The following is a 14,212-nucleotide window of genomic DNA, read 5'->3' on the forward strand; positions in this document are numbered from 1 at the left end:
TCAACAGACGCGATAAAATTGAGCTCGCGAGAGCGTTGCGATCCCGATGAGGCGAACAATTGACTGGTTATAATATGGGATTGGGATGACAAGGATGCGGGTCGTGGAAAAAATAGGGATGCTGTGCCCTGCTCTTCTCAGAAATACGGGACACGGCGAACGAATATTAATATTAAAAGAATGTGTGATGTGTGAATTTATTTGACGAACTGTACACAAACGATTATTTTTCAAAAATTTTACTAAGTGTCGGCGAAACCAACACAGGACGATTGTTATTCGGGTCAGAAGAGCATCCCGACTTAGATATTGGTGTAATTTTACTATGCTTTAGAAGGTCAGGTAACACGCCATGATTAATACAATTATTAAAGACTATTGCAAGATATGGTGCTATGACATCAATTATTGAACTCATTATTTTAACAGAAATGCCCCATATATCTCCATTTTCTTTCATGTCTAGAGAATTAAAAGTTTTAATTTTTTCTCCAGGGCTAATAAAACTAAAATTGAAACTTTCTTGGGATTCTTTAACATTTTCTAGAAGAAGTCACTCAGCAATACTGGTGGAGTTGACAAGAATGCTTGTGATAGAAACTCAGAAAAAAATTCTCAAAAGCAGTAGCAACTTCCTTCTGTGATTGAATTATTGTATTGTTTATTGATAGATTGTATTCAATGTTGCTTCGTTCGTTGCATCGTTCTTTTAATCTTCCAGATTCCCAGTTAATAACATTGCAGTCATCTTTATTTTATTCGGTGCATTTTTAATTTGTTGTCTGATATGCAAAGACTTTGCAATAGAACAAACACTTTTAAATAATTTGGAGTATTTTTTAACATACTCGAGAAAAGATTCATCATAATTATATAATGATATCTCACTATATAGTTCTATCCTATGAAAGCCAGCTGTTGCCCAATCATTAAATGACAAGACACGACTGACTGATTTGACTGTCTTAGAAGTAAATATAGAAGCAAACTCTGTTTAAATTATTTTAAGTAACATATCATATATTTCATTCGGATGAATATTATATTTGTATAAATCCAAATTTGAGAGTTTTACATTACCTCTATATATCTCCATTCGCCGATTATTCACAGGTTTACGTTTGTTCCTTTACTTTTAGTTTTTCTTTTGTTTTTAATTTTAGTACATTTAATGTCCTCAATATTAAAAGAGGGTAACTGATCAAAGTGGTTTGAACTCAGTTTGTTTATTATTGCCTGAGAAATGGGTTTATAATTGGTAAATATGTTGTCAATAGCTTTAATATAGATAACGATATCTTTAACTTTGATTTTGACTTTGTCTTTGATATAGTTAACAATAGAGTTTAACATCCCGGGAATTTTTGTAACAAGCCCAATGGCCTAGGTACACATAGTGCCAAGGTACAACAGGTTCACCTACGTAAAATTCAATCAGATATTTTAAACAATTTAAGAGGTTGTAGTGATTAATCTATACAGCACAAATCCTTCTTACTAGAGACTATTAAGAAACCAGAACGTTACTATTACTAGAATAGTAATGAATGAAATAATCTAGAATAGAATCGCGTGTACAGTACACCGAAATTAAGTTAAAAATCATTAATGTACGAATGTATAAAATAACCAAGCAACAAATAACAGTTACATGATATGAAAATATTTTTTCTAAAATAAACGTAGCCTAATTTACTCCTTATTACATCAGCTACCTACCAATAAAAGTCCCTTCAAAATCGGTCCAGCCATTTCAGATATTAGCCGGAACAAACAGACAAACTGACAGACAGACAGACAAAAATTAAAAAAAATGATATTTTGGTTTATATACCGTATATATTCATATACTCGTACATATAGTAAAAAACGGTTAATTCTATATTACAAATAGACACTCCAATTTTATTTGTACATTAACATCCTGTATGTCTGCTTATCCAAGTTGTTCCGGTAGTTACATTAATTTCATCTTCCTATCTTATATTGATGTGTAATGCGTGCCATAAATAAATAAATTAAAGCACTCTTTTTGATCGCCGTTTTTGTACCGAAACCTAAAAACCTTAGTAGATACTTTAAAACTTGTATGACCATAAAGTCAGCGAGATATTTTTGTATTTTACTAACTACCTATTTCATTATTTTGCTTGTTTTATATATAAATATTTAAGAAAGACGTACTTAGTCTAAGTAAAACAATAATTGATCTTAAGTGATTATGTACAGTATCCATTGTATTCGATTTTAAGCTTATGGTAAATTAAGATCATTGTAAACTAAAACTAACTCTTGCTACAAAGCTTTTTATCTATATACTAGCTGACCCAGCAAACGTTGTATTGCCGATATTAATTGAGTAAATTTATGACGGACATAAGAAGATTCAAACAATTTCTTTTTATGGCATATGAGGAAGCGATCAGTAGGTTAGCTGATGTTCAAAGGCATCAGATGATGCTATATATGGGTATCTACCCATAACAGTGATAATGTGATCTGAAATGTACTCTTTACAAAATGAGCTCTTATCACATACATCACGCAGCATATCTGAATATAAATAAATCCAGTGTTCCGATGTTTGTTTCCAGTGAACTCCTAAACTAATGAACGGGTTTAAATGGGGATTATTTCATGGAGTGCAGTTTAGTTCAACTTGAGAAATAGGATAGTTTTTCTTTCGATTTGGTACCCATAACTATTTTTATTTCCAATATTTGTTTTGTATGGATATATTTTCTGTGAGAAAATTTATTGACGTACGGTTTGACAGTTCTACTGCGAAACAATTTCATTGTACATATAATACAGGCAGCACGGACTAGTAAAAAAGAAGGACTCCGCGCCGTGATATTAGCAAGTGAAGTACCTTTATGCTAGTGTGTGTGCGGTTACGGGGTATACCAGATACACAATTTTTTCTCCCTTAAATAATCATATATCCACAAATACTTTTATAGTATTGTTTTTACACTTTTTCACAACGCACAATGGCATTTTTAAAATATTTTATTGCGACGCATACTGATCTGTCACGGACGATGGCAAATCTCATAATAGCGGCCGATCGGCTTGTATTAGTGCCAGTGTGTGCGTGGGGCTATGTATTTACACGTTTACCGGCTTGTTTTGGTGCCTCACTGTTATTTAAGGTGACACGGAGTCCTTCTTATATTACTCGTCCGTGAGAGGGAGCATATTTTACCAAATAATTCTTGATGTTATGAAATATTTTTGACAAATTCATAAAAACAGTATTTTATTTATTATGTAACGTCTATCGTTAGCTTCAGGTCACATTGTTTGTCCGCTATGAACACCAAAGCTACTGAACCGATTTTAATCAATTCTTGCAGCAGTTTTATTGACATTGAGTGTTTTTATTTGGATCCGTGACCCTTCATAATTTTGAATTTAAATTTTTTTTCTGTTTGAATAATTCTATGAGATACATTTTTGAGGCATAGTTTGACAGTTCTACTGTGACATTATTTCATTACAAGAAGACAGTGAATAACGAAATAATTATTGTAATTAATGAACTTCTACATATCCTACTAATATCTTCCCTTTCTTGGCGTGCGTCCGTGCAGAAAGGGATGTCGCTATGCCAACTTAATGGGTGACAGGCTTGCCCTGCATGTTTCAGTATGACAACTCTCTCTGTTATCCCTACTTGAACATTTTATTGTGATAAAACCTTTAGTTGCGAATGCAACGAGCAAATATTAGTTTTGTAATAAAACAAAAAATATTTTAAATTTTCATATGAAATTTTGTACCTATTTAGTTTAGTTAAGTGCACTTGTACTATAACTATGTATACACTATTTACATATAGAATAACAACACACACACACACAACTTTGTAATCGAAATAACAGTAGATAAGTGAATCTATATTTATATCTAAAACTTCTGGCAGACGAACACCTCACATACAGTTCCAGTGCTATTAAATAAAATGATAAAATGCTATTTACACTAAACTAATGGACTACAATAACATCAATGTAACAGTTTTTAAAAGAGAAATTGTCATATAGAATATTGCATTTAATATTAAGCACCAGACAAGGAAAACCCATCAAAATAACTATAGTACAGTTGTTGAGAGCTTCGTGGGTGATCTGTTTTTGTAAAAACCAGGTTTTTACAATTATAGTGCTAACAACGATTGAGATAGGGTACAAAGTTGTGTAATACACTGCACAGGGGTGCTTCAATCAACAAGGCGACACAAAGTCGGCGGAACTGAAGCCATTGTGAGGGGATTCATCTCATTGAAGTAAAATAATATCATCCTATAGTTTAACAGGACTTTCATGTTATGCAATTTGACGACCCATATAGTCCAGTGGTTAGTCACCCTGTCTACTGAGGTCCCTGCCTAGTGGCCCCGGGTTCGAATCCTGGTAGGTGCAAACAATTATATTATGATGAATATGGATGTGTGTGTCCGAGTCATGGATGTTTACTTGTATTTATGAAATTTTAAGCATGAATCGTATTAAATATATCGTCTTGCAACCTTTATCCCGTGGCTATGTCTAGTTTGTACAAGATAATATAAAAAAAGAATGAAATGTCTAAAGCATAACTCTCACTACGCGTCTATACGGCAAGGTTTCTTTGTGTTTCGACCTCACTTTGAATGCAACGCCACGCAATGACAGTGTTCAGTGAAAAACTGTCCAAATAACAGCGTATCCAACTTAAAATGGATGGAGTGTCGTTTTTCAGGTAAGTGCCCTTTAAAATAAAAACTTGACGTTTTTAATCATTTTGCTAAATAATTACATTTCAATTGCTTAAACAAAATCTTCTTGCGTCGTGTTCGCATCTGTCTCGTTCGTGACATAGTGCAGTTACTACTTCTAATGAGCGTATACAATAGACTTTGAACATTACTGTCAAGAAATAAGGTGTTAATCTTAATGGATGTTGTAATGTTATTCGTATAAGTTCATTTATACGTGTATACACTGCCACTCGGACATTTTTTGACGACCTTTTAATAGGCATAGGCGTATTTGGGTGTGTGACTGGTTCATCGACTTTACAAGGAGTATTCTGGGGGGTTCGATGGAGCAGAACTAACATTCATACGTTACAGCTATGGATTAGAGTTACCATAAAAACGTGCCGCTGTGATACCCTAGTAGCCAATAACCAGTCCAAAGAAACCTCTTACCGGTAAATCGAAGAGCATTAGCTCTTTGAGTACGATTACTCCCACTGGTGAGAGAATTATCTCTCACCAGTGGGAGGCTCTTTTGCTTACCAGTGGGAAATTACCGGCATCCTGTGCTGGCTAGATTATGGGTATTTTACGCCTGTTTCTGCAGTGAAACAGTAATGTGTAAACATTATTATGTTTCGGTGTGAAGGGTGCCGCAGCTAGTGTAATTAATGGGCAAATGAGACTATATATCAAATTTATCCAGGTGACGAGCGCAATTGTATTGCCACTCAGAATTATTGTGTTTTTCAAGAATGCTGAGCGGTACTGCGTTGTAATATGCAGGGCATATTTATAACCATCAGCTGAACGTCCTGCTCGTCTCGCTCTCGTCCCTTATTGTCATAAAAAAACCTCTCCAACTCAAAATTTTAAACACTGTTACACATCTGCTAGTCGAATATTTACATGTCTGGTTACAATAGTGCGATCATGTTAACACAAAATACAGTCCATTGCAGAAATTCCAAAGAAGATGAATATTTACATCAACCTCATATATTTTGCACTTTTAAGTTTAAAATACGTACTGACACAAGAAATCATCGATCAGATTGGAATTATTAATAATTAAGGGCCAGGCATAGACTATAGAGACTAAAATAATAAGACGGTGAACTGACACAAGAATTCATCGATCAGATTGGAATTATTAATAATTAAGGGCCAGGCATAGACTATAGAGACTAAAATAATAAGACGGTTACCTGACACAAGAAATCATCGATCAGATTGGAATTATTAATAATTAAGGGCCAGGCATAGACTATAGAGACTAAAATAATAAGACGGTTACCTGACACAAGAAATCATCGATCAGATTGGAATTATTAATAATTAAGGGCCAGGCATAGACTATAGAGAGTAAAATAATAAGACGGTGAACTGACACAAGAAATCATCGATCAGATTGGAATTATTAATAATTAAGGGCCAGGCATAGACTATAGAGACTAAAATAATAAGACGGTTACCTGACACAAGAAATCATCGATCAGATTGGAATTATTAATAATTAAGGGCCAGGCATAGACTATAGAGAGTAAAATAATAAGACGGTGAACTGACACAAGAATTCATCGATCAGATTGGAATTATTAATAATTAAGGGCCAGGCATAGACTATAGAGACTAAAATAATAAGACGGTTACCTGACACAAGAAATCATCGATCAGATTGGAATTATTAATAATTAAGGGCCAGGCATAGACTATAGAGAGTAAAATAATAAGACGGTGAACTGACACAAGAAATCATCGATCAGATTGGAATTATTAATAATTAAGGGCCAGGCATAGACTATAGAGACTAAAATAATAAGACGGTTACCTGACACAAGAAATCATCGATCAGATTGGAATTATTAATAATTAAGGGCCAGGCATAGACTATAGAGAGTAAAATAATAAGACGGTGAACTGACACAAGAAATCATCGATCAGATTGGAATTATTAATAATTAAGGGCCAGGCATAGACTATAGAGACTAAAATAATAAGACGGTTAACTGACACAAGAAGAACTCTTCATTCCATCCTCCTCTGCCTCTATCGGTGGCAGGTCCCAACCATGGTTTGACCGCTCCTGCAAAATGGCCTCTCGCCGAAAGCAGGAGTGCTATCAGGCTTGCGTCAATGCGGTGGTATCTAAGCATTTGAATACCAGCGAACTTAAAAAACACTTCAATCATGCCTCCAGGTCCTTCAAAAGAGTTATTGCTGACGCGAAGTCGAAGCACATTGGCAGAATTGGCGAGAGACTTGCACGCCTTCCCTCGGGAACTCGTGCGTTCTGGTCGCTCGCCAAGGCTGTCCAAGGAAACTTCTGCCAGCCAGCCATTCCGCCACTGCACAGGGATGATGACTCGCTGGCCCATGACGCGAAAGAGAAAGCTGATCGCCTGGGCTCCCTCTTCGCGTCCAACTCGACTCTGGATGACCAAGGTGCACCACCACCGCATATTCCGCGGTGCGATTCATATATGCCGGGGGTAAAAATCCGGCATAGTGCCGTGCTTAAGGCGCTTCTCACCTTGGACATTCACAAATCAAGCGGGCCCGATGGCATTCCGCCGATAGTGCTGCGGACATGTGCTCCGGAACTGGCGCCGGTCCTTACCCGTCTTTTCCGGCTCTCCTACTCATCAGGCGTAGTCCCGAAATTATGGAAGGCGGCTTTAGTGCACCCGATCCCTAAGAAAGGTGTACGCTCAGATCCATCCAACTACCGCCCTATTGCCATTACCTCCATTTTCTCCAAAGTAATGGAGTCGATCATCAACCGCCAGCTCTTGGGATACCTAGAGGGGCACCAGCTGATCAACGACTGCCAGTATGGTTTCCGTCAGGGTCGCTCAGCTGGTGATCTTCTTGCATACCTCACCCATAAATGGGCGCAAGCGGTTGAGTCGAAGGGCTCTCCCTTTTGCGCGTTGGCGGTTAGTTTGGACATAGCGAAGGCCTTCGATCGGGTGTAGCATAAAGCGCTTATAGCGAAACTGCCATCCTATGGGCTTCCCGAGAAGTTGTGCAAATGGGTCACTAGCTTTTTGGCTGATCGGAGCATCAAGGTTGTTATCAACGGTGCATGCTCCGACTTAAAACTCATAAACGCTGGTGTCCCGCAAGGCTGCGTGCTATCCCCTACGCTGTTTCTTCTGCATATCAATGATATGCTGCAAATCAGCAACATTCATTGCTATGCAGACGACAGCACAGGGTATGCTTCCTACACCGGCCGTGCCAACATGTCCCGGGATAGCGTCGACGAGAACCGGAACAAACTTGTGTCTGAAATCGAGACTATGCTTTGCAAAGTCTCGGAATGGGGCCGACATAATTTAGTCCAATTCAACCCCAAGAAGACACAAGTTTGTGCGTTTACCACTAAAAAGTCTCCCTTTGTCGTATCCCCTCGATTCGAGATCACTCCTCTAACTGCCACAGCCTCTATTGGCATACTTGGCGTCGATATATCGAGCGACGTTCAGTTCCGTGGTCACTTGGAAGAGAAGGCCAAACTGGCCTCTAAAAAGCTTGGTGTACTCAGTAAGGCGAGACAGTACTTCGCTAAAAGCCACCGCCTGCAACTTTATAAGGCGCAAATTCGGCCTCACATGGAGTACTGTTCTCACCACTGGGCGGGTGCTCCCCAGTACCAGCTTCTTCCATTTGACCGCATACAACGAAGAGCGGCTCGAATCATCGACGATCAAGTCATCTCCGATCGGCTTGATTCTCTAGCATTGCGTAGAGATGTGGGTTCTCTCTGCATCTTCTACCGCATTTATCACGGGGAGTGCTCAGAGGAGCTGTTCGGGTTGATTCCAGCGGCCGAATTCCACCATCGGACATTACGTGCAAAGTACCATCCGCATCACGTAGACGTCTGGCATTCCACAACCGCGCGTTTTCTTCGAAATTTCTTGCCTCGCACAGCCACTTTGTGGAATCAACTACCGGCAGCGGTCTTCCCGAACAGATACGACTTAGGGACCTTCATGAAAAAAGCATACCTTAAAGGCCGGCAACGCATTTCTTGTCACACCTGTTGTTGCGGATGTCCATGGGCGGTTGCCTCACCTCTCCCCATCCCGTGAGCCTCTTGCCCCTCTCATATAAAAAAAAAAAGTACACTAGACTTTTGTCTCAGTTCGATTGTTTGACAGCTGTTTCTGTATTGATCTTTTTAATAGACTATGGAGCCGGTCGAGAATAGTAGGTATGTATGGAAGAGTTGATGCCAAGGAAGTATGGATAGACTGGTTAGTGGATATCCATAGTCTATGGCCAACCATCTGGGAGACAGTGGATGAGTGATTTACAGTGAGAATTGGGAGAGCGATAATTTAATGGTAATAATAAAGCAAAAATAAGTATAATATTCTAGTTTCAGTACATCCAAAGACCTAACGTTTTTTTATGAAAGTAAGAGACGAGACGAGCAGGACGTTCAGGTGATGGTAATTGATACGCCCATTACAATGCAGGGCAAGATTATTGAAAAACTCAAAAATTATGAGCGGCAATGCTACTGCGTTCTTCACCTTGAGACATAAGGTGTCAATTCTCATTTGCCCAGTAATTTCACTAGCTTTGGCGCCCTTAAGACCGAAACACAGTAATGCTTACACATTACTGCTTCACAGCAGAAATAGCCACCGTTGTGGTACCCATAATCTAGCCGGCATCCTGTGCAAAGGAGCCTCCCATTGGATGAACTAACATAAATGTGAAGCCTAGTTTTTTTGTTACTGTTTAAAGCTTTAATGCTATACAACTGATCATCAAGATATTTTGGAGGTGAGTATAATTGGGGCTACAGTTGTGTAATAAAAGTGTTGCCAACAGTGAAAAATTTAGAAATGGCTGATAAGGTACAAATCATACGAAAAACAACCACAAATTTGGTCGTGTATTGGAGTTTTAGCAACTATTACATATTCTTGGTATTAGTCAGTCCCCTTCTTATCGCTGCCCTCGTAGTATGTGGACTTAAGCTCTGACTGAAGACAACTACAAAACTCGACCTGATCGACGTTTCGTATACTCCGGTTTCCTCTTCCAAAACTAAGTGAGTTAAATTATTTGCAAGAACTATGCCACTATACAACGTTCTCTTAGATTGTTTAGGTTTCAATTCCCTGGAGGACAGGTGGACTTGTGACCAGCTAAAAATTATATGTCCCATTTTACAAGGAGACGTTGATGCTCCAGATGTTCATGAGCCATTGTGTCGTATACGTGTCCCTAAATTCAATAATTTTCTCCCATGAAAAAATAAACTTTACGTGGCCCACTTCATCGCACCTTTGCCCGAGCCACGGCACTTATACCGCGTTCATTGGCATCTTTAATCGCGTTCTTCGATAAGAATACTCAATGGGATCCATTCAATGATGGGTGGACTTCCCTAGTTTCTTTAATTCCTGCCGCCGAATTCCACCTTCGTACGACACGCAACAAGTTAGGATATCATCCCCACCATCTGGATGTGTGGCGGTCCTCTACAGTGCGGTTTTCAAGGAGCTTTCTCCCACGTACTACAAAGCTGTGGAATGAGCTTCCTTGTGCGGTGTTTCCGGGACGATACGACATGGGTACCTTCAAAAAAAGCGCGTACACCTTCCTTCAAGGTCGGCAACGCTCCTGGGATTCCTCTGGTGTTGCAAGAGAATGTGGGTGGCGGTGATCACTTAACACCAGGTGACCTGTACGCTCGTTAGTCGTCCTGTTCCAAAAAAAAAATGTTCTTTAATATTGCTTACCTTTTTGTGTTTCGTCTAATTATTGTAAGTGGCGCTGCCGTGCTGACTTACCTTAAAATCTTTTAAGATATATCTGGCAATCTGATCATGACGGTATTAACTTGGAAGTTTTTGAAGGTCAATTTTTCTTTTACCATGTTTTGGCAAGTTTAATCATAGAGGCATTCTAATAGAAGAACTTGAGCTTATTACAAAAAAATCAAGATTGCTCTGGGGCCATTATTATACATTATACGAAGAGTATAGAAGAAAATATTTATTTGGACAAATGGGACTGGGACGTTTTCGTGTACGGACTATAAGAAGTACTATATGATATTAATAATAAAATAAACAATTCTTAATCATAAAATATTTATTCATACTAATGCTTCAATTAATTCTTCCAACGAACTAGGGATTGTAACAAAAATATTAAGTGTACTTACAAGTTCATATAACCCTGTACTTAAGGTTTAAATAACTTTATTCTCGAGACCTATTTGTCACTTCAATGAGAAATTAACATTTTAACAATTAAGGTTAGGCAAATAGATAAAACATAAAATAACTCATTTATGTTATAGAAACGTTTCATAATTATTGATGCCTAAATATATGCCTTTGAAGACTTGCCTAAGTAAGTAAGTTACTTACTTACCTCGACGTAAGTACAAACATTAATTTTAACTATACATTAGTTTATTATCATGTTATTACTACTATAAAAATACTTATTGCAATAAGTCTTATATAATTCTTTATTACCACGGACGAGTAAAAAAAGGAGGACTCCGCGCCGTGATATTAGCAAGTGAATCACCTTTATGCTAGTGTGTGTGCAGTTACGGTGTATACCAGTTACACAATTTTTTATCCCTTAAATAATCATATATCCTCAAATACTTTAATATTTTTGTTTTTACACTTTTTCACGACGCACGACGGTCTTTTAAAAATATTTTATTGCGACGTAAACTGATCTGTCACAGACGATGGACACGTCATAATGGCGGCCGATCGGCTTGTATTAGTGTAAGTATATTTGTTAGGCTATATATTTACCGTTTACCGGCTTGTTTTGGTGCCTCACTGTTATGTAAGATGACACGGAGTCCTTATTTTTTACTCTTTATTACATAATATTATATTATAAGTTCTCCAATAGGTTTTCTCTGCTTGATGTTCTCAAAATATTGTATAATTCATTGTTTATGTGCAGTTTTGAAAGTAAGATTTATCTATGACGTAAACTGATCACAGTAATTATCGTCGAGGTTAACATGATGGTGAGTAGTTCAGCGGCGTTGAAAGTTCTGATTGCAGCGTTGTAGAAACCTCCGTAAACTTGTAGACCTGCTGTTTCAATGCTGAAATAAAAAAAAGTTTAATTAATTTATACTAAAGTCTCGTTACATAATAATACATTTATTTCGGCCAACAAAGGATCATAATGTGTTAGTAACAAAGTCACTTAAAACTTAGTGTTAGTACAAGATATCTTAAAATCGAAGCCTTCCTAACCATGTGTACAGCAGTGGTTATATCATCAAAGTTGTACTGACATTCGAAAATGTCCTCAGAATACCACTGGGGCTTGCCCAAACCCTACGCAACAGGGATGTACACCGCTTACGCATATTTGCGTAAAAACAATCTACGTGCGCAAAAATCCCCGTTTCGCTGCATAATAATGTTTAATAATGATTTATGCGCTTTGAAACTTTTATGATATTTGATATTTATTTTATATGAAACAATAATGTGTATTTTAACTATTTACTATAACGTTGTGACATCGAAGCTATATTATTTTATGAAGTGTTATTTTATTTTGTATAGAGTGTTCGCTTTATGAAGCTAGAAGCAAAGCGCTTATTACATTTAACTGAATTTAGTCATCTAAGTTTTGTCGTTACTGAATTAAGACAAGTATAATCGCATTCAGCAACCTAGCTTCCTAAATTCAGAAGTAAGGATAGTTTCTGAATGACTGAATCATTTAGAAATCTAATTAGAAACGCATTTAGTAAAGTGTAATCGTATTTAGTTACTGATTTCAGTCGGTAGTGGCCCTTCGTGCGTGGAGGACGTATCTAAGTTTTATGTTCCCGAATAATAGTTATAGACCAAACATGTTTCAGAGATAGTTTTTGTCAGCAGGGTTTGGTATATTAAATAAATGAAATTACATCTTGATATGAATTTCCTGTTGCAAGAAACGTGTGTTAAACAAGTGTTACGACCAATTTTTTTTTGCACTAATACTGTCTCGTAGGAGTAGTAGTATCTAGTAGAGATAGTATCTTGCTTTTGAATAAACGGTGTCACAAAATTTAATTATATTATGTCAAACGATCTCGGATCCATTCGTAGATCATTCCTGAAAATCATTCTGCTGGTTAAAAAACACCCTATTCTCTTTGTAATATTAGCTAACTTCAACCCATGATTTTCGTTTTCTTTTTTTAATTTTAATTGCGCCAACGGCCAGGGCTAGGCAAAGCCCAATTTTTTGGTGCCTGGACAACACTGGAGCCATCCTCGTATCCGCGCTTTATGTGGTGACTGATTCAGTAACTAAATTTAGGGCAGTGTAATCAGAAGTATCTAATGTGTTTCTAAATTTGCTTCTGAATTTAGATGACTAAATTCAGCCAAGTGTAATATCCGCACAAACGCTTCGTGCATTAGTAGGGGACACTAACAACGTCATTGAGAGGGATATATTTAGTTATGCAACTTCACTTATACTTCCACAACACATCAGTTGACTCCTGGTGTTGCGAATTCCAGGACTGTTTGTTCCAGCATTTCCGATAACGTGAGCCTCTTGCCAGTTTTCCCCCTCTTATACTTATTTACTCTTTTTGCCTTTGATAAAAGTAGCGTCACTATCTATCTTGCTCACTCTTACCAAACTCCGCAATCCACCTCTCTTCATGATCATCATCATCATTGTGCCGTAAAATTAAGGACCACTACCGAATTTGTCCGAATCAAAAACATTTTATTTAAGTAAACTCGATTCGTATAAAATCGGATCACTTCAAGATTTGTTTCTACCCATATTTTTTTTAGTATTATCACAACAAGTGGTGTACTATTTTGGAATCCTGATTAATGGTGCCAAATTTGATGGCACTTGCCAAGGCATTCTAATACATTTTTTTCAGAAGGCTCTGTCAAAGTCCACATATTTTAGAATGTTGAAGTAATAGTTCGGCAAAAAATGTTATTTCTAAGAAAACTTGGGGCAATTGTGATATTATTTTTATTGACATTAAAGATGACTTAGGGCTACGGTGATACGCTTCAAATGGACAATCATAACCTATATTAATTACAATAAACAAAAATTGATAAAACATGGAGAAAATGTGATTTTTATGTTTAATGCCCATAATTTCTCAACAAAATGGGATTTTTGGATGATTATTTACTATCTATCCTATCATACCATTTCGGCTAGACGTTGAATTTGAAGACACCTGTATAAAAATACTCTCCGAAAGCAGAACACACGAGCCAGAGAATCTTGTGATGGTAAGTGATCTTCGCAGTCCATGCTCTCTATTGAACACTAAAAGAAGAATCACAAGTATTTGCCGGTGGACCTTTTAGATGGTTGTAACTTTTTGAAGGTAACTCTGTCATATCAACCTGAACAGTGAACACATCGGAGAAGAAATTTCATTTCGCAGTTTGCTTGTTTTTGGAA

At 37.4% G+C, this 14,212-nt stretch overlaps 1 protein-coding gene across 1 annotated transcript in view; it reads right to left on the reverse strand.

The window, feature by feature from the left end:
* Positions 1 to 10,849: 10,849 nt before the first annotated feature.
* LOC126964982 (angiotensin-converting enzyme) overlaps positions 10,850 to 14,212 on the reverse strand; it is a 201,160-nt gene continuing 197,797 nt past the window's right edge. Inside the window, exon 12 of the mRNA XM_050808357.1 lies at positions 10,850 to 11,861. Within this exon, the coding sequence (XP_050664314.1) occupies positions 11,729 to 11,861 (133 nt within the window). The 3' untranslated portion in view covers positions 10,850 to 11,728. The remainder of the gene's footprint in view (positions 11,862 to 14,212) is intronic.

This window comes from Leptidea sinapis, chromosome 6 (assembly GCF_905404315.1).
Source record: "Leptidea sinapis chromosome 6, ilLepSina1.1, whole genome shotgun sequence".
Lineage (NCBI taxonomy): Eukaryota > Metazoa > Arthropoda > Insecta > Lepidoptera > Pieridae > Leptidea > Leptidea sinapis.